This window comes from Taudactylus pleione, unplaced genomic scaffold (assembly GCF_031769625.1).
Source record: "Taudactylus pleione unplaced genomic scaffold, aTauple2 ptg000206l, whole genome shotgun sequence".
NCBI lineage: Eukaryota > Metazoa > Chordata > Amphibia > Anura > Myobatrachidae > Taudactylus > Taudactylus pleione.
The window spans coordinates 5,494,451-5,520,370 of NW_028284608.1; the positions used below are offsets into that span (position 1 = coordinate 5,494,451).

The following is a 25,920-nucleotide window of genomic DNA, read 5'->3' on the forward strand; positions in this document are numbered from 1 at the left end:
TAAATGTGTTCACTTGTGATACCGCTATTTCAAAGTTTGTAAAATGGACAAGTTACTGCACATAAACTACAAGGAATGTATTTTGTTATTCCAAGTTACTAGGACAGCTACAGTCAAAGCACAAATCAGGCATTTGTAGTTCAAAGCAGATGTTACAAGTACAGTAAATGTAGAAAGCAGGAAATAAATGTGTATTGCATCTGCTCGTTATACACTTGTTCTGTACATCAGACCCGCCAAGCAACAGTTACCGGCTAAACCTACCAACCCTATATGTAACGGATATGCCACCACACTGCTGCAAGTAGCAGAAGGCCGCATACAGTACTTGCCTACCCTGCATCATAACATCTGCTTGAGAACCAACATGTACTCCTTAATACAAAGTTTATGTCGTCAGGTTTGGAAACCAAAGAACAAACAAAAAGCGCAGCCCAGCAAGAGGGAGATCTGATGCAGGGAGTCTCTGCAGGTACAGGGTGACCCTTTACTGGGAGGAACTTGGTGAGGAAACAAAACTCAAAAGTTTGACCTGTCCCGGGAGACATCACTCACACGTGTGCTGGGACAATAAGCAAAAACCAATTAAAAAGTATTAATGTACTTTCAGTGTATATTAAGAGGTTACAACACAGTCGGTCATTCACAGACATATCGTGTCAGATGTGGTGCACAGCCGATTCCCGATATATAGTGTTTACACTAGGCCCGGCGCCGGACCTAGAGCAAGGGCACTTATGTGCGTGTCAAAGGCGTGCCCCCGGAGAGGGGTGTGGTCAATGAAAAGGGGGCATGTTTTTATGACGCATCCCCATTTCATTACACTCGGGGGCATGCCCGCCACTTACGGACATGCCGGGCAGCCCAAGCGCCGCAGTCACTGTGAATGGATGCCGGCGGGGACCGCTACTCTGCCGTTTTTCCCCACCTGCAGGCTGTTTCAGCGGGGCGCTGCGCTGGAGGGCAGGGTGCTTTCTGCTCTTCAGAAATAGGGCAGGGCGCGGCGCCCAGCTGAAACAGTCTAGCGGGAACACTACAAAAGATCTGAGATATATTGTGGCATCGTGCTGTGTGTACAGGCGGTCAGCCGACCGCCCGTACACTTGCAGCGGCAGCTGTGGGGAGGGGAGGGGGGGGGGCGTGGCGTGACACTACCCTTGCCAGTGGGACCTGCCCCCCTCTAACACACAGATTATGGTTGTTCAATGTATATAACATTGTTCACAGACATATCGCGTCTCCTGTGCTGCAGAACTGATGGTAGATAGATCTCCAGATATATCTGGCCATCTACCAACCGCCTGTATACATGCAGTGGCAGCAAGAAGCAGATGATGGCCGATCAGTGTGTATGAACGACCGTCATCTGCAGATATATCTGTATAGTGTGTACCCACCATAAAGGTGCATACAGACGTAACAATTTTGTTACCAACAATTTTCTGTCAGATTATCTGACAGATTTTCCCTTGAAAAAGTGAACGATTTTTGAAGTGTAATGAACGATTTTTACAACGAACGAAAAATGTTCCTTCCCTTAATGAAAAGAGATATGTTGGACAGTCTGAAACGGACGATGAACAACAACTACAAACGGGAACGCGCTTGAACGATTATCGTTCATCGTTCTAACTCAGAAACTGAACGATAACGACGTCGTTAATGACAAATCATGCAAAAAATCGTTACGTGTATGCACCTTAAGTCTTGTATACAGGACAATGAACTATATTAGAATGAGGCCTTATATAAAAGATAATTGAGTCATTTATAAAACACTGATGCAGACAAGAAGTGCACTGCCATAAAATGGTAGCTGTATTTCTTCTTACTGGTGCCAAGGCCGATACCCCACCCTCAGCACCAGCGCCGTGAGACAACAGCATCATTAGTTATATGGGCTGCAAATTTCTGTTACAGGAAAGTTCTTTGGGTCAGCGCAGAAATCAGATACATCAACTCAGAATGAAAGCAGTTGTGTATTACGGACTCAACCAATATTCAGCCACATCAATTCACCAGGAACTAAAGGCTCCACTGATATCACAGGTTTCTAGTGAACCAAACGGCTACACTTAACTGAAACCTACTGCTTAGCGTATAGGAGACGGGCTCCACTAATGGTGCATACGCACGGTCACATATGTCAGATGAACGATTTACCAACAATTTGAACGATTATTGCCTGTATTAAAATGAATGGAATCGTCCAAATCTGACTGCAAACACATCAGATATCGTTATCTGACAAACGGGAACGTGCATCGTTCATCTGACAAACGGGAACGTGCATCGTTCATCTGACAAACGGGAACGTGCATCGTTCATCTGACAAACATGTCAGATATGTCGGATTTTCCTTCAGATATGTAGGATTTTGAAAATAGTTATTGTACAGATCTGAAGGAAAATCTGACCGTGTGTATGCACTGAATGAATGCAGTATGGAAATTCACTATGAATATTGTATAATGGTATTCGCTATAAATTCCACATTCTTCATTGCACAACCCAGACTATTGTGATAAACTAGGACATTTAGCAGGATTGTTGCATCGGGGGTCACAGCAAAAGCAAAATGCTACTTACTTAAATGGATGTCCGTCATCAGATTTCTGAATTGCCTGAAGGACCCCCTTGTATATTCTAAAGCTGATGGAGACCGAGAGCAGGCCCAAGGCAATGTAGGCACTCACGCTGACAATGCTGAACACTGTTAGAGACAGCAGCAGGAACAGGCTGGCTCCAAACACCGCTCCTGACTTCTTAATGTCCCGCCAGTACAGGAGGTCGATAACTAGCAAAGAAAAGGGAAACATTTACAATTAAAAAAGTGAGGTACACAAGCAGAGTCTTATCGCTCTATAAAATAGGAGACTGACAAGCGTTGGTAAGGACAATAAGTAATTGGGCAGCAGCACAAGCCACGGTCCATGCAGGGGTGACGTAACTGAAGTTCTATTTGTTACATAACATTCTGGTTGGTCAGGAGAGAAGAATGGGGAGGACAGCACTGTCATCTGGCAACAAAACAGTTAATGTGAAAGCAGATCAAACAGAAGTGTATAACAATGTGTCAGGACTACAGCGAGCGCCAGGCAAAGTGTTTCACTCGTTTCTAAATATGGGTTTAGCTCACAATAAGATAAACATGGCAAAGACTCACTGCTGGATAATGCACAGGGCAAATGCCAATTATGTACACATTGCTACAAAGCAGCAGTAGGTGCCCATTTCCACAAAGCCAACAGCGGTGGCCCTACAATGTGTAATAGGAAACAATCCACCCTTTCAGGCCCATGTTTGCAAACCATCCCAATGCATCCATCGTAAAGCCGAAATGCGGTCTGATTTGAAACTTCTTAGAAAGGAGAGAACACTCAGAGCTATATAGGTGTGGATGCAGAGGAGAGCAGAGACCGGATAGTTGCGTATAGTTGTGCCATACTGTGACATTTAATACTGCATCTTGAGCTGTGACAATTGTCATCAAATCCAAAACTTGCGCCCAGTTTATGTAATTGGGAGAATCACAGACCTCATAGCTAACATATCCTATGTAACTCCAGATTCATTCTAATGGCATGTGCCTAATGTGTGGTACAGAAAGGGTGTGTAGGCGCAAACACTGGACCACTGCTATAAAATCAGTACAAGAGAGATTTTTTTTTTTTTTAAAGTTTATACGTTCTAAATGGCTGAAAGTAACATACAACAGACGGTTTAGTACAGAAACCAGAACTACAAGATCATAAGTAACATTAATGTAGGTGAAATAGTCATTTCCTTTGAAGTCCGCTGTCTCTTGTTGCTATATAGCAGGGATGGGGAACCTCAGGTCCAGGGGCAGTATAATGCCCTCGGAATCATTAAAAATGGCACCCTGCAGCCAGAATACATGTAGCAGTGCCACCTGGAGAGTCCTTAGGACGCTTCAGACGGTCACCCCGCTGCCCTTACAGCTCCTCAGGATGCTCCGGGCATTGCTGTAATCACCGGTGATTGTGGCCCCTCCCCCATTTGAGGTCACCAGGCCCGCAAATGATGTTATTTATATCAAAATGGCCCCCGGCAGAAAAAAGGTTCCCCACCACTGCGCACGGTAAACAAAATACCTGAAGTTTCCCTTCATTAAATGGACACCATGATCAGGAGCACTGCATGGTGTGTTATATATTCATACACAAAGTGGTGTAAAATGATACGTTCTTTGCAAAAAAAAGGTGCCGACATGCTCTATGTAGTCCGGTGTTCATACAAATGCCAGTGAGAGGAGCAAGGTAGGTACCTAGTCCCTCTCACTGGCATTTTTAAAAACCAAAAGTTAAATATGACAGTGAATGTGTAAAAGTGGGTACTGTCAGGGGGGTGCTTTGTGTAAGGAGCCATTTCTGAAAACAGACACCCACATATGTCAATTGCAGTTAAATGCTGGAGAAGGAGTTTCCTTACAGCCGATATATAAAAAGAAAACGAAACACAAGACTTGAACAGCAGCTTGGCTGGAGGCAGTTTAACGGTCATATAGAATACCATTCACACAGGTTTTATTTCATCCAAAGGGCATTAGTCAGAGGTGACGCAGCACGTTATCTGATTGGTTGCTAGGGCTATAGAATAAGTCCTCTGTGCACAATTGTAAATACGCCCCTTTGTTACGGCTGACATGTTAATGAAGACGAAAAGAATCTGGCTTAGAAACAAATAAATCAGGGAATAAATGCCGTGAAGGGAACACATGGCATACTGAAAAGGGCATGTCGTCAGTTTCTTATCTTTAAGCCAGACCTGGAGAAACTAATTAAAATTTTGGATCCTGTAGTATTAGAATTGAGAGATGTAATGGGCAAAACAAGTGATATGGGAGCCTTGCACATTGGCAGTGAATTTGCCACCCCGCCTGTGTGGCCACAAAACTACAACCGGTGATCGGATTACTACAAACCATGTCCACAGAGTTGTTACTCATTATATAAAACCGTATAAAGCCAACAATGGGAAATAAATGGGAGTACTGCCTATGACAAACTCAAATACCTGAATTGCAAAATGCCGGTACATGCGGCTGTCCCCTGCTGCCATATTTACTACCTCATGCCAATTCATTACCATTTATTAGCAGTTATTTAGCGCACACATATTCCGCAGCGCTTTACAGAGAATATTTGGCCATTCATATCCGTCCCTGCCCCCAGTGGACCTTACAAGCTTTGTTTCCTACCACATGCTCACACAGGTTAATTTTGGTCAGGAGCCTATTAACCTACCAGTATATTTTTGGACTGTAGGAGGAAACCGGAGCACCCAGAGGAAACCCGCACAAGCACAGGGAGAACATACAATATCCACACAGTAAGGGCCATGGTTGGAATTGAACCCAGTACCCTCAGTGCTGTGAGGGAGTAATGCTAACCAAACACCAACCGTGCTTCCCTAATGTGATTATCCACCTGTGTATGTGAGTATCTGTGCAGCCTGATGTGTCCGCATCACTCCAACCACAGTCATAACAGTCAATATTTAACACTAGAACCCGACCCATGCTTAGTGCAAAAGCTGCAACTGATAAATACATCCCTTCTCCTTATGCATGTCTCCAACGTCTAACTACACGCACACAGCTCTGTTCTGTGCACACTTCATAGACAGAGCAAACATTCCACTCTCGTATTCTTTGCAAAGGTGTGTATGTGTATGCATGGTACAAAGCACGAGCAGCCCGCAGGCGCTCCCTCTGGTGCAGGCGCAGCCCGCAGGCGCTCCCTCTGGTGCAGGCGCAGCCCGCAGGCGCTCCCTCTGGTGCAGGCGCAGCCCGCAGGCGCTCCCTCTGGTGCAGGCGCTCCCTCTGGTGCAGGCGCAGCCCGCAGGCGCTCCCTCTGGTGCAGGCGCAGCCCGCAGGCGCTCCCTCTGGTGCAGGCGCAGCCCGCAGGCGCTCCCTCTGGTGCAGGCGCAGCCCGCAGGCGCTCCCTCTGGTGCAGGCGCAGCCCGCAGGCGCTCCCTCTGGTGCAGGCGCAGCCCGCAGGCGCTCCCTCTGGTGCAGGCGCAGCCCGCAGGCGCTCCCTCTGGTGCAGGCGCAGCCCGCAGGCGCTCCCTCTGGTGCAGGCGCAGCCCGCAGGCGCTCCCTCTGGTGCAGGCGCAGCCCGCAGGCGCTCCCTGCTGCGCATGCACCGCAAACTGATAATTACAAGAAATGTCCAACTCAGAAACAGGACCAAGGTTTTCAGACAGTTGGCTTCAACCAAGCAGACTAAAGGTCCACAAGGAAAGTTTAAGCATTTTACCAGTCTCAGAATCAGAATAACTAGTTCAGGAACCCCATCATAAAGTTCTACTGCAAAAGGGATTAATCGGGTGTAAATGTAGTGATGTATTACAATGATGTCCTGTTGTTACAGTCCGATAAGGACTATTCAGATATCGATGCTACAATACCACAGAACATGCATGGGGTAGAGGGGGCTCAATATACAGCAATTAAATAAGAAAATAAAAATCAATAAAAACTATATTGATTAAATAAATCAGACGGGTTGGAACCTGACCACTTATTCTAAACCAATCCAATGCTGTAATAAATGTACGTGTCTATGGATGCAAGTTGCCCATGCCACCAGGAGATGCCTCTTACAGAGAAGAATACGAGAGCATTACAAGCAGACATTTCACTCCAGAAGCTGCAACATTATCCAATAAAACAGATGCCAAAATACAGACATCGTGCGTTCTCTTCCGTTCATTGCAAAACTTTTAAATTGCAGATTTCATTTAGGAGGTCAGAAAAAGTAGATGTGAAAGAGAGCAGCTGCTGCTGGCGACATTTGGTAAGTAAGGATGGAACAGAAGTGGCATCTGCTAGCACTAAAAATAGCAGCCTGCATCTATGCCGTCCATGTACAGCTCGCACTGCGGGACACCCAGCCCCTCGCACGATCAGGAGCACTTTATCAACTAGTGCTACTTATTTTTCATATATAAATGAAAAACAGAAAAAGTTAAAAAGTAGAGAGAACAGATATATGCATAAAACTACAATGTGAGCCGTTTGTAAGGGGAAATAAAACATTAATGCCTAGAGATTACCAAGGATTTAAACATGCAGTAACACAATGGCTCCAGCTCGGAGCCTGGATAACCCACTGACCAGCTTTGGAATCCATCCTGAGGCCGCTCACATGCACTGAGACCTTCCACAGCTGACTGACTGGAGCTCTTTCTACTTCCTGCTGGAGCCTTCAGGAGGTCACAAAGAACACGCAACTGCCTGCTGTGACTCAGCCAGGGACAGAACACACCCCCCACACCCCAGACTATCAATGGGCTGCAGAGAGGGGGGTGGTCTCCATGCAGCCTCATTACCCACTTTCATTATAAAGAAAAACTGTAAAACCACCAGAAACCCCTTGCAATGATTACTAAGCTCTATTACAAAAATATTTCAGTTTAGCAAGGACACAAAGGTGAGAATTCAATTCAGCGCAATGGTCTGGAAATGTCGGGGCGAAGGTATTCTTGTGACCAGCTGATTTTCTAACGCTCCCCAAAAAGGTGCGCAAGAAAACGTAGCGAGTTGGCTAGTGTAGTAAGCAGTAATGTGCGCAGCTGCGCTGAGTGGATTCCCTCCTCTCCCCAGAATACATTACAGTTCAATGCAAATAAGAGTCATTTGTGGGGAGGTCAATTTACACATTTCCAGTGTGATGTGCAGTACACACATATACAACATTAGGCTATGTCCCAGCGTAACCCTATGGTGGTGCAAGGTAAAACGCACGTGTTCACATGCAAGAGGCACACGGCCAGTACCTCCCCTACATCCAATTTCATTGAATTACCTCCTGTGGGGCTTGTCCTCATATACATGCAGAGTGCTAGCCGCCCCCGTAAAAAAAAAAAAAAATTACCTTGTCGCTAAAAGTCCAGGTACCCGATGGGGACTCACTGCAGCGTCCATGGGTGAATGAGGAGGTACTGCCGGTGCATGTATATAGTTATATACGCCATGCAACCAATCCTTTTATTTTTTTTTAACTGACAAATGATCAAGGGGAGGGACTAAATTCCTCTATCGTAAGCGGCCCCCCAGATGTTTTAAAGCTATACATCCCAGCATGCCCTGCCACAGTTTTGCTATTTGTACATGCTAAAAATGTTGCAATGCATGCTGGGATTTGTAGTTTAACAGCTGGAGGGCCACTTATTGCTGACCCCAGCTCTATCCCCTCCCCCAAAGAAGCTATAAGCCTCCATAAAAGTTAATATCTGGTAATCACACAAATCACCAGGCATTAATCCCCTGCACTACTGAAAAATAATGTAGTCCAGACAAGGGGGGGGGGGGGGGGGGGGGGAATGATCTCACCCAACTTGGGTACAAATAATTAAGAACGTACATTTTCTGTATATGGGTAGAAGGGCACCAGATGTCCTATAAACCCCATAACGACACCTGTAACCACCCATATTTTGAAAGAGAGAAGTCGCCCATGTCTGGTGATCACAATATTACCCTGCACTAAAAGAAAATATTTTTTGCTAATGGGCAGGAGGGCACTACGTGTCCCATCAGGCCAGTAAACATTGGGTCACCCACAAATGAAAGAGGGGAGTCCCCTCTTTCAACTTATGTAGCCGCGTAGCAGCTCCTATCATTTTTGAACATAAAAGGGTTTGTGGGCGGGGAGGGGACAGTGACTGTCTCCGAAAAGACTAATTGTATTTTCAGAAAAGACAAAAAAAAAAAAGTATAATTTGTGTGGGTTCCAATTTTAAAAGAAACTGGCTCACTATTGACCATGTAAATTAATGCCACACACAGCATGGCCATTATGTGTAATAAATGTACCACATTAGGGGATAGCTTTAGATTGTGTGGTGAAAAGTTTTTTTTTTTTTTCCTTGCGCTAGTAAAATTGTTAACTGAAAGAGCATGTCACACTCTAATACATAGGACACATGTCACAGTGTTTGGAGCTCACTGAAGACCCTTGTAGGCTGCCATAGTGCATTTAGATGGTAACGTGCCTGGGGACCCAATTAGCGAGGAAGTATATACCCAATAATCAAGTTGGAAATGTGCCTGGTCTATAAGGCTCATCTAAACAGATGATGCTATAACTGATTGAATCCATTAATGCCTCACACAAACTAAGTTGTCCTCTGCAGGTCATCGACAATCGTAAGAAGTTCTCTTCTCATAATCCCATCTCATACTCCACGCACCTGACCGAACAGGCTTCTTTTCACTCAGGAAAGAGAACCCTTACTGAATTCCCTAGTCTTACAAGACTTCATTATTTCAAGTACTTGTTCAAAACCTGCCTCTTCACTATAAGCCAGAGGTTCCCAAACTCCGCCATTACAGTCTAGGATTTAAGGATATCCATGCTTGAGCCCAGATGGTTAAATCAATTTGACTAAGATACTAATTAAGTCTAGCGTTCCCGCTAGGCTGTTTTAGCGGGGCGCGGCGCCCTGCCCTCCTTCTGGAGGGCAAAAAGCACCCTGCCCTCCAGGAGGAGGGCAAAAAGCGCCCTGCCCTCACAGCCTGCGGGAGCCGTTCTCACCCGCGGGACGCAGTGTCCCGCGGGTGGAGAAACATGCGGTGACCCTGTCACCGTCGGAGAATAGACGCCGGGCGCATGCGCCCGGCATCTATTCTCCGTCTGCAGGGCTTGGGGGCTGCCCGGCGTGTCCGTAAGTGCCGGGCACGCCCCCAAGAGTGACGAAAAGGGGACGCGTCTTATAGACACGCTCCCTTTTCCGATGACAACGCCCCCTTCTCAGGCGCACCCTCTCTAGCTCCGGCGCCCTGCCTCCCGCCGGAGCTAGAGGGAACACTATAAGTCACATGTGTTCAAGCATGGAAATCTTTAAAACCTGGACTGTAATGGCGGAGTTTGGGAACCCCTGCTATAAGCTATACTCCCACTGCAAGTTCTACCAGCTCCAGGCCCTCTAGCGCCTATTGTTTCCACATTGCCCTCCCACTCTAGACGGTAAAGTGCTAACAAAAGCAAGGTCCTCTGCACCCTTTGGGGCATATCCAATTGCAGACAAAAAAAAAAAACACGACACATAGTTTTGCTATTCAATAAGGTCCCTAAAAATGGGACAAGGTGATTTCTATAGAAATCACTGTCTCTTTCCTCGCAACGCCAGAGCAGGTCTGATTCATCATAAAAACGTTAATTTAGGAAAAAAAACAGCGAGACTTGCTCTGTAAGTGTATATGCACTAGTGTGTGTAACCCAGCCCACCCCCCATGTAACGGGCACCGGGAGAACTACATCTCCCACAGCAGCCTTTGTGCCTCCCAGCAGCCACTCCTCAGTGGCAAGATGGAGGGGAGGCCATCGGGAGACGCGGACATGCAAGTATATTTATTTTCTTTTTTATTTCACGCGCCGCAGGATTTTCAGCGCTGAAAATCCAGCACTTTTTTTTTTTTTATATATATGGTGGATATCGGGAGCGCATATACCTACGGTAATCCAAAATTAAGGGTTTTTTTACCTCGCAATTGGATATGCTCCTTTATCTCATTGGAGATGTAGAAGGGAGAGGAGAGAGAAAGCTTTGTAGATGAGAGAGGAGTTTAAACTGGATCCTGTAGAGCAGTGGTTCCCAACGCCAACCCTCACGTTTTCCCAGTGGATTTCTGTCTGTGGGAGCAGGTGGGATAATTACTGACCCAGCATACTAGATTACCTCACCTGTGCATGATTGAAGATATATCCACCAAACAAGACCTGTTGGTGGTACTTGAAGACTGGTGTTGAGAACCCTGCTATAGGGAATAGGGAAGTGGAGGGATTAAACCAGCTGAAGACCATCCTGCCTTGTGTCAGCTAACAAGGCGAATAGTGGTAGTGTAATGGAGCGGGGGAAGGTTTTCTTGGCACATATTAAACACCTTTATAGCCTCTGCAAGTGCCACATCATACCTTAGTATTGTTGCAGACCATGCACATTCCTTGATGGCCAGTCTACCCATTTTCTAATGGGGACTTCCAGCAGTATAACGTGCCATGTTACTTCAAGCTGGTTACAGGAACATAATGTGTTCCAATGATCTCCAGTATCACCAGATCTCAATCCAATAAAAGCATCTTTGAGACGTGTCGGAATGAGAGATTTGCAGCTGACAAATCTGCAGCAGTTGCGTGACGCCATCAGGTCACCATGGGGCTGAATGCATGAAGAATGTTTCCAGCACCTGATCTATACAGAGAATTCAGACAGTTCTGGAAGGAAAAGGAAAGTCCTGCACAATACTAAAGGTGTGTACCTAATGAGGTGGCCGCTGAGTGTACAGATGTGTCCTCATACGCTATTGCAGCAGTCACACCAAACAGCCCCTCTCAGCGCACCAGGTCCCATGAGATTTTTTGCGATGAGCGACTGTTGCTAGAAAGTGTGTTTTAAAGGTGCCCATACACTGGGCCTGATTCAGACCCGCTCGCAAGCAGGTCAATGGTGGCCCAGTGCGCGTGACAGAGCCGGCTCCTTTGTGCGCAATACGCGAGACCCGGATTGGGGCGGGCAATCCATCGCTCCGGGTCTCGTACCAAAGGGGGCGTGCTGTCGATGTTGAGTGACAGCACACCCCCTTTGGTGGGCGGGCCGGGGGCGTGGCTGCGAAGACGGAGGTGTTCCCATGGGAACGCCTACCGTCTGGGGCCGGCCCCACTGACAGCACAAGTGATGTCAGTGGGAGTGCTTTTGGCTCTGTTAGAGCCGAAAGCACTCTGGGGCTTGCGGCAACGAGACCCTACCACAAGGGTCTCGTCGCAAGCCTGATGGTCGCGATGGTCAAGACCATCGCGACCATCTTCCTGGCTGTTCGCTGTAGCTGTGGGTGGTGACCCACAGCTATGCGAGCGGCCAGGAGGCCGCTCTAAAAAAAAACAGAAGGCCGGCCCTGATTCAGAGCGAGCGCTCTGTCAGAGCATCCGGCTCTGAATCAGGCTCACTGTGCGATAAAGCAGTCGATCTGACGGATCGGTACGATTTGGCTGCTCTATCGTACCGCGTATGTGCATATCATCGGACAGAGGGCCTGATTCAGAGCCGGACGCTATTTGCGGACAGTCGTTCTAAAAAAGGGGCCGGATATTTAAATTGAGCACTCGCTCTTTGCGGTGTGTTGACACCTCTATGTCTGAGCGAGCGTCCAAAAAATGCGCTCGCTATTTCGTAAAGACGCCCCTTTGCCGTTCGCATCACACGTCATCTCCGGTATTTATTAGATTAATCGGGAACATCGAAAGGCATCAACTGCTCGCAATGCTTGTGGTAGGATTTTCTTACCACTATAGGTGCCCACACACATAGCGACATTTTAAACGATTTGGCCGATGACGACGAATCGGGTAAAAAAAAAAAAAAAAAAAAAAAAAAAAAAAAAAAAAGTACAAATCGTGAGTTTATACTCACGAGCACGATGCCGATGCGCGTCCCCGCTCGTCGTACATCGCATCTTCTGATCTGCCGTGCTGTAGGGCAGATTAGCCAATCTGGGATACAATGCATTGGCTGCAAGATAGATCTTTAGTCAGATTGGACATTTTTAACTCCAAATCGTGATCACGACGGCAAGGGAGCTCCCGTGAAAGTTCATGAGGAAATTGGCCATAAAATCGTATCATGAGGACATCGGTATGTGTGTGGGCACCTTATCACTGCGAGCAGTTCAGCCTAAAAGACAACCAAGTGACGTGGTCGATGACGCTCCTTTAATAATTATGCACTCCCATTAAACGCCCTTTTGACCGTTAGGCACGCCTGCGTTCGGATCTCCACTCCCCGTTTTCAAGCACCTTCCCCTGTTACCACCCACAAGCGGTACATTCTGTCAATCAAATTAGCAGCCGCTCGCTGTTTTACGAGCGCATGATTTCCGACCGCAATTACTGTTTTGTGCATGCGCAGTTGTGCGGACATCGCTCAGAGTGAACGAGCTGCCGCTTACGAGCAGCTCTGAATCAGGCCCAGAGCGCACACCTGAGGAGTCATACATTGCACCACCAGATCTTACTGCAGGTTCAGTCGATCTGGGGATACAATGTGCAATCCCATCGCACCATGTGTGGGGACCGCCCGATATTTCGAACAGCCGATTCCCTGTCGCGTCGCACATTGCGTGCCGGCCGCGATGCTGTCATCCAGTTTAGCGCGGCCGTAACTTTAGTCAGAGAATGCCAGCGGTTACCGCGACTAAAAAGACTCGGCTTAAGGCGCGGTAACAGGCACTCAGACTTACGTGGATGTAGTCGGTTTTAACAGCGAATTGAATAGCTCTGGGAACTCCTTCTCGGGGCTATTCAGCATCGCGCCGGATTGAAATCGCCATCTATGTAAACATTGTCATTCCACACAAAAGGCCTGTCAGTACACTTGGCTGATGGCGTCAAACACACATGTAAGCAGTGGCCAAACTACTAACCAGATTGAAAGCGTGAAAATAATCCAACTACTACAGCTTTCTCTGGTAATAATATTATAGCCATTTGTGAGCGAAATGTTGCTGTAATGTGTCATGTTATCCAAAATGTAAGACCAGAACCAATGAGCTGCTCCGGAAGCATTGTGGGATGAATCTCCGAGCGGATTGAAGGAGGTGCGAGCAGAAACAAGCGGCTGTAAACGCCCAGCTGGTGGCTAACTGAATCTGTCTCAAAGCCTCTATACTGTTTCTACTGTATGGTTATTAAAGGCCTAATTTAGTATGAATGAAAGAAAGGATGAATGAAGAGGTGAATGAAAAAATCCCTCAGGGGAGAAAGGTAATTGGAGCTACTATGGTGCACTAAACTAAACTATTTTATTGCATTTTCCAACCACACAATTTTAAAATACACATCACAGAAACTATGGACACTGACCCATTACCACCTATATCCGTACCTGGCTAGTCTTGTGTAACCTGCCTGCTTTGTATTGCAGTTTATAAATCAGTCTTACCTACCACACCTGAAACCAAAGGACTGTCAGATAAAGCAGCCAAGTATTTGCATTCAGCTCTAGATAGCTTGATAAGATTAGCAGGATAGAAGAGGAGGAGTAATACAAGATACTCAAACTGACCTTTGCCCGGCAGGACTATCTCTTAAATTAAATAAGGGTTTAATAATTACGTAAACACACTCAAAGTATAAATACCAATGATTTTGTTTTAAACTTACATAAACTTCTTGGGTACATTTGGTCATTAGAGAGGTCAGTCTTTGATCCTAGACAGACACAATGCGACACCTAAAGTATTTTGTTATTCCCAGCACAGACGGTGTAATGGTTAGCATTACTGCCTCACAGCACTGAGGTGGTGGGTTCGATTCCCACTACGACCCTGTGTGGAGTTTGTATATTCTCCCTGTGTTTGCGTGGGTTTCCGCCGGGTACTCAGGTTTTCTCCCACGCTCCAAAATATACTGGTAGGTCAATTGGCTCCCAACAAAATTTTACCCATGTGTATATACATGTGATAGGGAATATAGACTGTAAGCTTCACTGGTGCAGGGACTGATGCGAATTGGCAAATATTCTCTGTAAACTGCTGCAGAATGTGTGCGCTATATAAATAACTGGTAAATAAATATAGAAGCGCAAGTATACAAGATTCTACCAACATATTATGGGTTATGTTATGGGCTATGATAAAATCCAGAAAATCACCTGAAATGCAAAAATAAATCAGATCTACTACAGAACTACAAATCAAAAGAGAAAAAAAAAAAAAAAAAAAAGTTTATTAACAGAATGAGCAAAACAAAAATAGCTTTAGGGGCTGTGAGAAATATTCTAACCAGGCAATATCTGCACAAAATGAGCATGACACTGCCAGTCTTTGCCAGCAATCAAGCAGAACATAGAACACATTACCCTACATTATTCCTTGCTCAACCCCTGCAACAATGCAATACATTCTACCTTTGGTTCTCAGGTGGTTCCTATACAAAGAGGTTAACCTTCTAAAAGCTTAGTAACTACCGGTATTCAAAATGTTATCAAACTATAAAGCAACAACTCAAATTAAATAAGAGTCACTTAAAATTCCCTGGCATTAAATGTGCACATCAGTCCTGCTAAATATAGACTATTACACTAAAATGAGACATAAAAAGTCAAATTAATGCTGGTTACCTAGAAACGAAAATGCACTCACAATCCCCAGCACTGAAGCTGATTAAAACCTATTAAGCTAAACCCATTTACGAGCGAGTGTAAAGCAATGGGTTGCTGTGCCCTACTGCATCATGTGGCAGTGTAAAAGAAAAATTACCTGTTTGTTTCCAGCTGCTCGGCTGACATGCCATCTCTGCCCAGTAATCCAACCTCCTTGCTGGTAAAAAATCAGGCTTGCAGCATACCACTACCAATGCTGGTGCAGTTTCAAAGGCTCAGACGTAAAAAATCAGGCTTGCAGCATACCACTACCAATGCTGGTGCAGTTTCAAAGGCTCAGACGTGAACTGCGGACTGGCAGACGGATTGCCCTCTGCTCCACTGCTCAAGGGTCACCTGACTGCCAGATGGGCGTGCTGCATAGTGACGTAACCTATAGAGCCTGCACCACAGGAACAATTGTTCTCCCAAATCTCCTTATCACTCAATAGCTGCTGTAGCCCCAGGCAAACAGCAGTATAACCACTACACAATATATAGATATTTGCGTATGGAGCATTGTGTTAGATACACATAGATAAATCAAGTATCTCTTGAAGACATTCTCCTGTATCATGTTTAATCTGCAGCACAGAAGAAGTAGGAGCAAAGTTAGGGACAGTGCAAGGAACAGTGTTTAGTCCTTTATTTTAATTTAGCAAGGCCAATGTAGCCAAATTAGCCCGTTACACGTTGCTGATAAATAAAGGTGCCTGCACTGCAGAGCTAATTTAGCTGTTACAGATGAAATCTTTATATAGGCAATTGTACAGTGTACTACACTCTACTCAGGTCACTTCTTTTTCTGCCCACTGACCTACAGATCAGCATCACTATGTATTTTATAAAAACAAGATTTTGGTACTTAATGTTAAATCCCTTTCTGCGATGGAATCAGAGAAAAGTACCAAAATCCTGTTTTCGCCTTCATACACTAGGGGACACTGGAGGCTTCATGACAGTGGGGACGTCCCGTCCCAGAGCTCCCATCACGGATGGGAGAGCGCCGAGAACCCTGTAGAACAGCACGGTCATCCTGACATGCAGAGGCCGCAAAAGTGTCAAAAATCAGTAAAACCAGACAAAGGTATGCCGGCCCGACCAAGTGGCCACCCGGCAAAGTAACTCCATGGAAACCCCGCGAGCAGCCAACCACGAGAAACCCACCGAGCGAGTGGAATGCGCAGTCATCGAAAGTGGAGGCTCCCTAGACAGAGCCAGCGCGCAAGCGTTTGTTTGAAAGCCAGCCAACCAGGACGAGCGGCATCATACAAGACAGAGAATCAGACTTTCTTAAAGCTGCGGTTCTATCCACATAGATCCGGAGCTCCTAACGGCGTTCAAGGATCTAACTGCAGGTGAATCCTGGGGAAGAACCGGCACCACAATAGGTTGGTTTATGTGGAATGCAGAAACCTTAGGAAGAAAAGCCATTCTCGTACGAAGTTCCACCCTATCCCTATGAAAAAGCAAGTACGGAGGACGACAGGAGAAAACCCAGAGTTCCGACACCCTTCTGGCCGAGGCCAGAGCGAGGAGAAGTACCACCTTCCATGAGAGGTACTTCAATTCCACCTTCTCTAACGGTTCGAACATAGTAGACTGGAAGAAAGATAGGACAAAGATCTGGATCCCATGGAGCCATAGGAGGAGGTACAAAGGGTGGCTGTAAACTGATAACCCCCTGTAAAAAAGTCTGAAAAACTGGGAGTAAGGCCAGTTTCTTCTGGAAGAAAAAACAGACAGTGCAGAGATCTGAACCTTCAGGAATCACAGACATAGTCCCGCTGAGAAGTCTGCTTGCAGGAAAAGTATTAGTCTGGATACCTTAAAATTTGTAGGAGGCAATCCCCGCCGTTCACACCATGTTAGTTACATAAGCCTTCCAAATGCGTTGGTGGTGTTTGGAAGTAACTTCCCTCCGGACCCGGAGCATAGTAAAGATTACAGTTGATGGGATCCCTTTTCGCCATAGTATTGCCCTTTCAATAGCCACGCCGTCAAACGTAGCCACCTTAAGTCTGGATAGACTAAAAGGACCCTGCTGCAAGAGATCCTCTCGCAGGAGGTAGAGAGCACGGATAGTTATCAGCAGAAGGCGAAGGTTTGAATACCAAGCTCTGCGAGGCCAATCCAGAGCCACTAATAGAACCTTGGATCCAAGTTCAGGAACCATCCGTGTCGTATTAGGAGCCTGCGAGTCACTACGATGTTTTGTAGTAACTGATCTCTGGAATTAGCTTTTAGGAGTAGATCGTCCATGTAAAAGGACAATCGTGACCCTGTGTCCGAAGGAGACCCATCATCACTGCCATTAGTTTGGTTAATACTCTGGGTGCCGATGACAAGACGAAGGGCAAGGCCCGGAAGTGGAAATGAGATTTCCGATTGGCGAATCGTAGAAACGCCTGGTGAGGCGGCCAGATTGGAATGTGGAGGTAAGCATCCTTGATGTCTAGAGATACCATGAATTCGCCTTCCTCTAGCTCCGCAATGACAGATTGAAGGGACTCCATCTTGAACCTGAATATTCAGGGATTGATATCCTTTAAATTCAGAATAGACAATGCAAAGAGTAGGGTTTAGCCCTTTTAATTCTATTTAGCAAGGCCGATGTGGCTACTATAGCCCATTCCACATTGCTGATAGCCCATTCCACATTGCTGATAGCCCATTCCACATTGCTGATATATAAAAAGGTGTCTGCACTGCACAGTTAACTGCAAGACAACGGTTACAGATTAAATCGATATATAGGGAATTGTACAGTGTACTTTCACCGCTCAGTCCATCTTATGAATCACAGTCTGTTTCACATAGAAAATATGTTCTCTAAATCATCACATATCAGGAGTAAACAGTGACTGGTGTAAAACATTTCAGTGGTTGTTGGTAAAAGATCATGGAATGATGTGTTCCACGTGTATAATATATGGAAACAGACTGGCCACAAAGGAAGTGACCTGAGTGACTATTCCACACAAAAGCCTTTGAAAAGAAAGTTTAATTGACCATCAGCAAAGTAATTCGGCCCATAGCTCAATCAATTGGGGCAACTCTGCGCTTTGCAGATGATTGTGTAAAAAAAAAAAAAAGGCAATTCATGGGGTCCACAGACTGACGATTCCGGTCAAAAAATGATTGGAATCGGTTAATCAGGTTGTCCAACATGTTGGATTTCGGCGACCAATTGGGGCTGTAGATGGTTAGTGTATAGTACCGATCAGTCGTTTTGCAGACCGCTGCTAGTAAAATGATGAGCTCCCATGATTGGTAGATCCATTCTTTGGTGAAAATTATCTGCAAATCGCTGGTACACCTTGGCAATGTATGGGTGAACATTGGTGGATTGTATAATCGTTAAATTGGGGGTGAAGAATCAGTTTTGTGATTGCTGATGTATGGGTTTTTGAAGAAACTGGGTTGGGAGAAATTGTACAATCCATTTCAGTTTTGATTAACGGAGAGATGCATTTGTGGGAGCTGTAAGAACGATGTATTGGCTATCAAAAACAAACAAAAAAAAAAAAACTACCATATACTACATTGTAGGGAAATTTGCTTGAACACACCAAAGCTACGGGTACATACGTAAAGCATCTTGATATCAGAAAGAATGCAAATTACACTTTGGAAAGAATAATGCAAGAATAGCTTGACATTTTAGCTTCACAAATACGATGTGAAATACTTAACACTGAAATCTGCTGAACGCAAATGTTTCTGTGATCAAACGACATTTCAGTTTTGTAGAAGCGGATTATATATTAAATAGGTTTGTCAACAAAGAGATTGCTGTTAGTTTTAGATCAACATGTAGTATCATTGATGGCAAAGCTGAGACTACAACTAACAAAACTGGGGAAAAAAAAAAACAAAACTGCTAATATAGGGTTGAAAAAAAAACCAAAAAACCTAACTTTGTGGTCCTCGGCCCTGACTGAGCAGCTGTCATGACTGCGAAGCAGCAAAACTATTAAAAGATGAAGTCATGGTCAACTGTCAGTGTATAACTACAGTGAAGTGCCTTGTTTAGTCAAACTTAATTAGATCTTCAGATAAACGGTTTTTAAAAATTCCCCAGTTAGAATGGCTGGTTTAACTGAAACCCAAAGTATGAGGGTGGTTAAATAAATTAGGTAACAAGAGCTCTTGTGTGTAATGTTCTCCATTTCATTCTAACTTCCTGCCAGGCCACAGCAGGTAGACAACGGCTTCCCTTCATGGCCACTAGACTGCACCCCATATCAGTCATACTGTACCAAAATCAGTTGTCAGAAGGCAGGGCTGGCGGAAACCTGGCCAAAGAGCAGGTGAAATGCATCGCCAACTTGTGGAGGTGTACGGTGATAACGGCATGTCACAGCAACAGGTTTGAATTTGGTGCACTGGCTTCGATAACGGCAGGACAGACATTCAAGATGAGCAGCAATCTGGTAATACCATTGGGAGGTACTGGACCATCCTCCCTACAGCCCTGACCTGGCACAGAGTGATTTCCATTTCTTTGGACCATTGAAGAAGCACCTGGGTGGAAGTTGATTCGCAACAAAGTGAAGTTCAGCAAGCCGTCATGTCCTGGCTGCAGGCTCTTGACACAGATTTCTCCTATGCCGGGATAGATGCCTTGTGTACCGTTGGAACAAATGCTTAGACAAGTATGGGGACTATGTGGAAAAATAATCCGTACCAAGGCTACGCTACTGATTACACGTATATGTAAGAGTGGAATAAATGTATGAGAGGTCTTGTTACCTTATTTATTGAACAACCATCATATACTGAACAGTCCTCAGATTAAACTTAAAATGGTAAATTACACTATTGTGGCTGTTTGCTGGCTTTGCTGTACAGTCTGCAAGAGAATCCTTGGGGGCATTGCTGTACTGGAAAGAGGCCACTGACAAAAAAAATGACATCATAGGTGAAGATTATGCAAAAGGAATCTGTATGCAATTCAGAAGCTGGAAGGCCGAAGATCCCATGTGGGGCAGGTAAGTACCCTAAACTCCCTTCCTTAGCAGTTCCTAACCCTAAAACTCCTGGGGTGGTGCCTAACCTCCCCCCAGTGGTGCCTAACCCTCCCCGGGGGTGTGCCTAATTCCAAGTCTCCCCGTGGCTGACTAACTACACAATGATCTGGGACTGCGTGACAGACTGGCGTTAGTACAGTGCCGTCTTAATATTTTTACATGTTTTACTTTTTGTTGCCATTTTATTTAAACAATTATTTTTAAAGTAATAAAATTCTTCAGGGCCTAAGCATATCGTACTGCAAGTATTTAGGGATGGGCCTATATAAGCATTCAGTATACAGGAAACCAGTGTCTGAAGGGCCAGCAGGCCCAGCCTGCAGATCTCACCAGTCAGTCATTGTTTAATCTGTTCGCTGTTGATCTAATTTGGGTTTGATAAACCACTCACAATACAACCCAGGTTTGTGGAACAATAAGGGGTGTGAGACATTCTATGAGTAGCTAGGTACAATTAAACAGAACATTGGAGGATATAGTGCCTCTAACGTGTTGGTAATTATTAGGCTTAAGCACTCCACAGCTAATATGGTGGTTATCCAAATATTCTCTGTAAAGCGCTGCGGAATATGTGTGCGCTATATAAATAGCTGGTAATAAATAATATCTGAAGTACTGTAGCGTAAAATAAGGGAGGTTCTGAGGGAACCTACGGTGCGATTTTAATTTTCACTGCAGCGAATAGTAGCATTTTCACTAGGCACATAAGCCAGACATTGGCTGTGTCTACAGGTCCAGGATCACTAGATTGAGAAGCCAGGAGCCGGTCCAGGTACACTGGACGCTTAAGCCAGGTGTATACAGGTACAGGATCACTAGGCACATAAGCCAGGCATTGGCTGTGTCTACAGGTCCAGGATCACTAGACTGAGAAGCCAGGAGCCGGTCCAGGTACACTGGACGTTTAAGCCAGGTGTTTACAGGTACAGGATCACTAGGCGGATAAACCAGCAGCTGGTCCAGGTACACTGGGCGCATAAGCCAAGCGTATACTGCGTGTGCAGGATCACTAGGCGGATAAGCCAGCAGCTGGCTGTGTATACAGGTCCCAGTAACCCAGACACATAAGCCAGGCGTTGACTGTGTGTACAGTTCCAGGATCATCCATCACAGCTCCATTTGTGCCTGAATAGCTGTAACTGGATGGAAATGGGGCATTCGCAGGAGGCAAAGTCTTGCAAGGGCATTTTCGATGGAATTGTGAGCAAGTAGATACGCCCATTTTCCTACAGATCGCTTGCACCAAGGAGGTGATAAGGATTACGTCTGAAGCCTAGGAGACAGGGCTGTGCAGTCAGAGGTGTGGAACTCTGCAAATGGTGTAGGTAGTTTTGTGCACAAAGTGCGAGTGTAACTACAGCCAACTTGCGTTTAACTCTTCATCAGGTCCCTAATGCTCTGTGATGCAGGTGTCTCCATTACGCCATTAAAATAGGATTTTGGTACTTACCGATAAATAAGGATAAGGAGGACGGCATGATAAGGCCCCCGGTTCAGAGACCCGCCTCGCTGAGGCGAGTGCCAGAAGGAGAATCACCTTCCAAGTTAAGTACTTCAACTCCACCCTCTGAAGCGGCTCGAAGGTTTCAGACTGGAGAAAAGCCAATACCAAATCTACATCCCATGGTACCGTAGGAGACACAAAAGGAGGCTGAAGCCTGACTACTCCCTGTAGAAAAGTCTGGACATCTGGTAAAAAGGCCAATTTCCTCTGGAAGAAAATGGATAACGCGGATATTTGTACCTTTAAGGAACCCAGACGAAGGCCTGCCGTTAAGCCAGCCTGAAGGAACAGAAGTAGACGTGATACCTTAAAAACTGATGGAGGTGAATTTCGTCTTTCACACCAAGTGATATAAACTTTCCATATGAGATAGTAATGCTGAGACGTAACCTCCTTGCGAGCCCTAATCATAGTAGGAATTACACTTGATGGGATTCCCTTCTGTCTAAGAACGGCCCTTTCAGTAGCCATGCCGTCAAACGAAGCCGCCTTAAGTCTTGATAAATAAACGGCCCCTGAAGCAGGAGGTCGTCTTGAAGAGGAAGCGGCCACGGCTCGTCCACCAACAGATTCCTTATCTACGAGTACCACGCTCTTCTGGGCCAACCCGGTGCTATGAACAGCACTCTGACATTCTCGCGTTTGATTCTCTGAAGTAAGCGAGGAATTAGCGGGAAAGGAGGGAATAAGTATACGTAGTGGAACCTCCACTGTGTTGTCAGGGCATCCACTGCTGCTGCCTGTGGGTCTCTGGTCCGGGAACAGTAAATTGGTAATTTGTGGTTCAACCTCGATGCCATGAGATCGGCCTGCGGCCAACTCCACCGGAGAGTTAGTTGGTGAAATACCTGAGGATTGAGCGACCATTCCCCTGGATGAATATCTTGCCGACTGAGATTATCGGCCTCACAGTTTTCCACACCTGGAATGAAGATGGCAGAGATTGCCACTGCGAATTCCTCTGCCCAACGCAGGATTCTGCCTACTTCCTTCATGGCGGCTCTGCTCTTGGTACCGCCCTGTCTGTTGATATAGGCGACCGCTGTGGCATTGTCCGACTGTACTCGGACTGCCTGACCCTGCAACAGAGGTTGCGCCAGTTGGAGAGCATAAAATATTGCTCTTAACTCTAGAATATTTATGGGTAGACCTGCCTCCCTTTGAGTCCAGTGCCCCTGAAAATGTCTTCCCCGGGTCACTGCTCCCCACCCTCTTAGGCTTGCGTCTGTGGTGAGGAGAATCCAATCCCATACTGCGAACCGTCGTCCTGCCAGCAAGTGCGAGGGATTCAACCACCAAATTAGAGATGTTCTCGTCTGGGGAGACAAGAGGACTCGCTGGTGGAGAAATAGGTGGGATCCTGACCACTGAGAAAGAAGGTCCAACTGAAAAGGGCGGGCATGAAATCGTGCATATTGAATCACCTCAAAGGTCGCCACCATCTTTACCAGCAGGCGGATACAGAGATGTACTGATACTCTGCGATGCCGCAAAATCAGACGCACCATGCTTTGAATGGAGGAGACCTTGTCCTGAGGCAGAAAAACCTTCTGTTCCGCAGTGTCCAATATCATGCCCAGGAACAGCAGACGTTGTGTCGGAGTCAAGGAGGATTTTTTGAAATTTAAGATCCACCCGTGTTGCAAAAGAAGGTTCTGGGTTAACTGAATGTCTATTAACAATCGAGATACTGACGGAGCCTTGATCAGTAGGTCGTCTAAATATGGGACAATGACTACCCCCTGATATGGCAGTAGAGCGATCATGACAGCCATGACCTTTGTTAACACCATTGGTGCCGATGAAAGACCGAAAGGGTAGGGCCTGAAATTGCCAATGCGAGTCTAGGACCGCAAATCGAAGAAATGCTTGATGAGGAGGCCAAATAGGGATGTGGAGGTAGGCATCCTTTATGTCTAGGGACACAAGAAACTAGTCTTTCTCGAGTCCTGCTATAACAGAGTGGAGAGACTCCATCTTGAACCTGAAGGTTCGAAGATAAGGGTTTAGATCCCTGAGATTGAGAATGGGTCTCACAGAGCCATCCGGCTTGGGCACCACAAACAAGCTGGAATAAAAACCCTGACCTCTCTGATGGGTCAGAACCACCTGGGACAACAGCAACTTCTGTATTGCTTCTAGAGTAACCTCCCTCTTTTCTTATGCCAGTGGTAAACCGGTTCTGTAAAAACGAGAAGGCGGAACTATTCTGAAGTCCAACTTCAGGCCGTGTGTAATGATGTCCCTGACCCAGGCGTCCTGGCAAGACTTGATCCACACTTCCCTGAAGTGTAAAAGACGAGCTCCCACCCTCAGATCTCCCAACTGAGAAATGAGCGAGTCATGCGGAGGGCTTTGCTGTTGTCTTGTCCTGCTGGGACCCGGATGAAGCTGATGTCGCAGTTCTACCACGGCCTCTGGACCCTCGGGAGAAAGTCGGAGCTCCCCTGGAGCGTCCTCTAAACCTGCCTGGGGGACGAAAGGACCGAAAGGAAGGACCTGCAGAAGGTCACCTAGGTGAGGGAGCCGCAGATGGTAGGTAAGTGGATTTCCCACCGATAGCCTGCGAGATCCACTTATCCAACTCCGTCCCGAAAAGAAATTCTCCGGTAAAAGGAAGAGCTTCTACAGCTCTCTTGGACTCTGCATCTGCGTGCCATTGATGCAGCCAGAGGGCTCTTCTGGCTGATATAGCTAAAGCCGAAGATCTAGCCGAAAGGCCACACATGTCCTTAGAAGCTTCCCCAAGGAAAGCGGACGATTCTGCGATGAGATCTTCAGTCTGCGATCCTGACCTGAGACCTTCTGCAAGCTGAGTAGCCCAGGCTTCGACAGCTTTATTAACCCAACAGCTAACCTGTGCTGGACGCTGTGACACACCTGCCACTGTATAAATGGATTTTAGCGTGTTTTCCAGCTTTCTGTAAGAGGACTCCTTTAAAGAAACAGCTCCCGGAACGGGAAGCACCGTCTTTTTAGAAAGATGGGATACTGAGGGATCTACAGCTGGGGGAGTTTCGCATAATTTTCTACTATCTGGTGGAAATGGTTAATAGCATAAAATTGTCTTAAGAGATTTGAAACCTCTTATCAGGGTGTTTCCACACTGAGGTTAGGATATCATCCAATTCCTCCGAAGCTGGGAAAGTGACAGCCTGTCTAAATCTCTTACCAAAAACAGACGGTTTAGAAGACACCTCTGAGTCCTCTATGTGTAAAGCCTGGCGTACTGCAGTGATTAATGCATCTACGCCCTGTGAAATAGGTACCGATAAATCCGGAAACTGAACCTCTTCCTGAACCTCGCCCTCCTCAGGTTCCTGCGCTTCCTCATCATCCGAATCATCCCAATGTAAAGGATTCTGGATAATTCTCTTATTAGGGACATTATATAACGAGGCAGTAGGAGGGGCCTGGGACATAACTTTAGTAAGTCCCTCCACAGATTTGGCCAAAGACCGTGCCCAATCTGGCTCAGGTGATCTCTGTGTGATCACCTCCCTGTCTCTGCGAGCTGCTTCAAGCTCATCAGAGAGTCTAGTCATAACCGAAGTTATCTGATCAGACCATAACGGTTGGGATGGAGTGTCGGCAGCCTGCGGCTGACACACACACTTGTCACACAGCAGAGAGGAGTTAGATTGCTCTTCTGTGAACTTCTCTGCAGATTTTTTGCATTAGAAGGGCTTTTGTGCAGCCTTAGATCCCTTAGAAGCCATGCTGCAGCACTCTGTCACACCCACACCCCACACAGTAGGTGAGAGACAGATATAGATACTATAAGGGGGGCAGAGAGGGAGATTGCTATGCCCCCCTAGCAGCTCTATAATAGAGCTATAAACAGCCCTTTAAAAAAAACTTACTGGCCTTAAGCGGTGCAGAATCTCCAGGAGCAGCCCTTCTAAAATGGCCCCCAGCGTCTACTACAGAAGCGCTGGGGATGCTGGGAGGCAGGAGCAGAAGACGGACTTAAGCTCCGCCCCCTCCGCTATGGCGCCTTACCGCACTAGCGCTGCTGCTCAAGTACCCGCCTGAATGAAGTCCTGACTCTCCCGCTAGTCGGGGAGCCAGGACGCACTTACCCTTTCACTGCCAAGGCTGCCGGCGGCAGGGTTTATGCTGGGGGAAGCCCGCGACGAGCGCCGCATGCAGCGCGTCTAGGGCTCCCCAGAGACTGAGATCTCTGTAGCTGGAGACCTCAGCGCGGACCGCAGGCAGTGG

General features: G+C 46.4%; 1 protein-coding gene and 1 pseudogene across 4 annotated transcripts in view; both read right to left on the reverse strand.

Moving 5' to 3' along the window:
* Positions 1-25,920, reverse strand: part of RTN4 (reticulon 4) — a 67,737-nt gene that overhangs the window by 13,429 nt on the left and 28,388 nt on the right. For 3 of the 4 annotated variants that reach the window (XM_088478006.1, XM_088478007.1, XM_088478008.1), the window contains one exon: positions 2,590-2,797. In XM_088478006.1, coding sequence (XP_088334132.1) covers positions 2,590-2,797 — 208 coding nt within the window. Of the gene's footprint in view, positions 1-2,589; positions 2,798-7,141; positions 7,242-25,920 lie in introns of those variants that run through there. The other variant, XM_088478009.1, reaches the window with a different exon arrangement.
* Positions 21,782-23,273, reverse strand: LOC148517884 (uncharacterized; annotated as a pseudogene).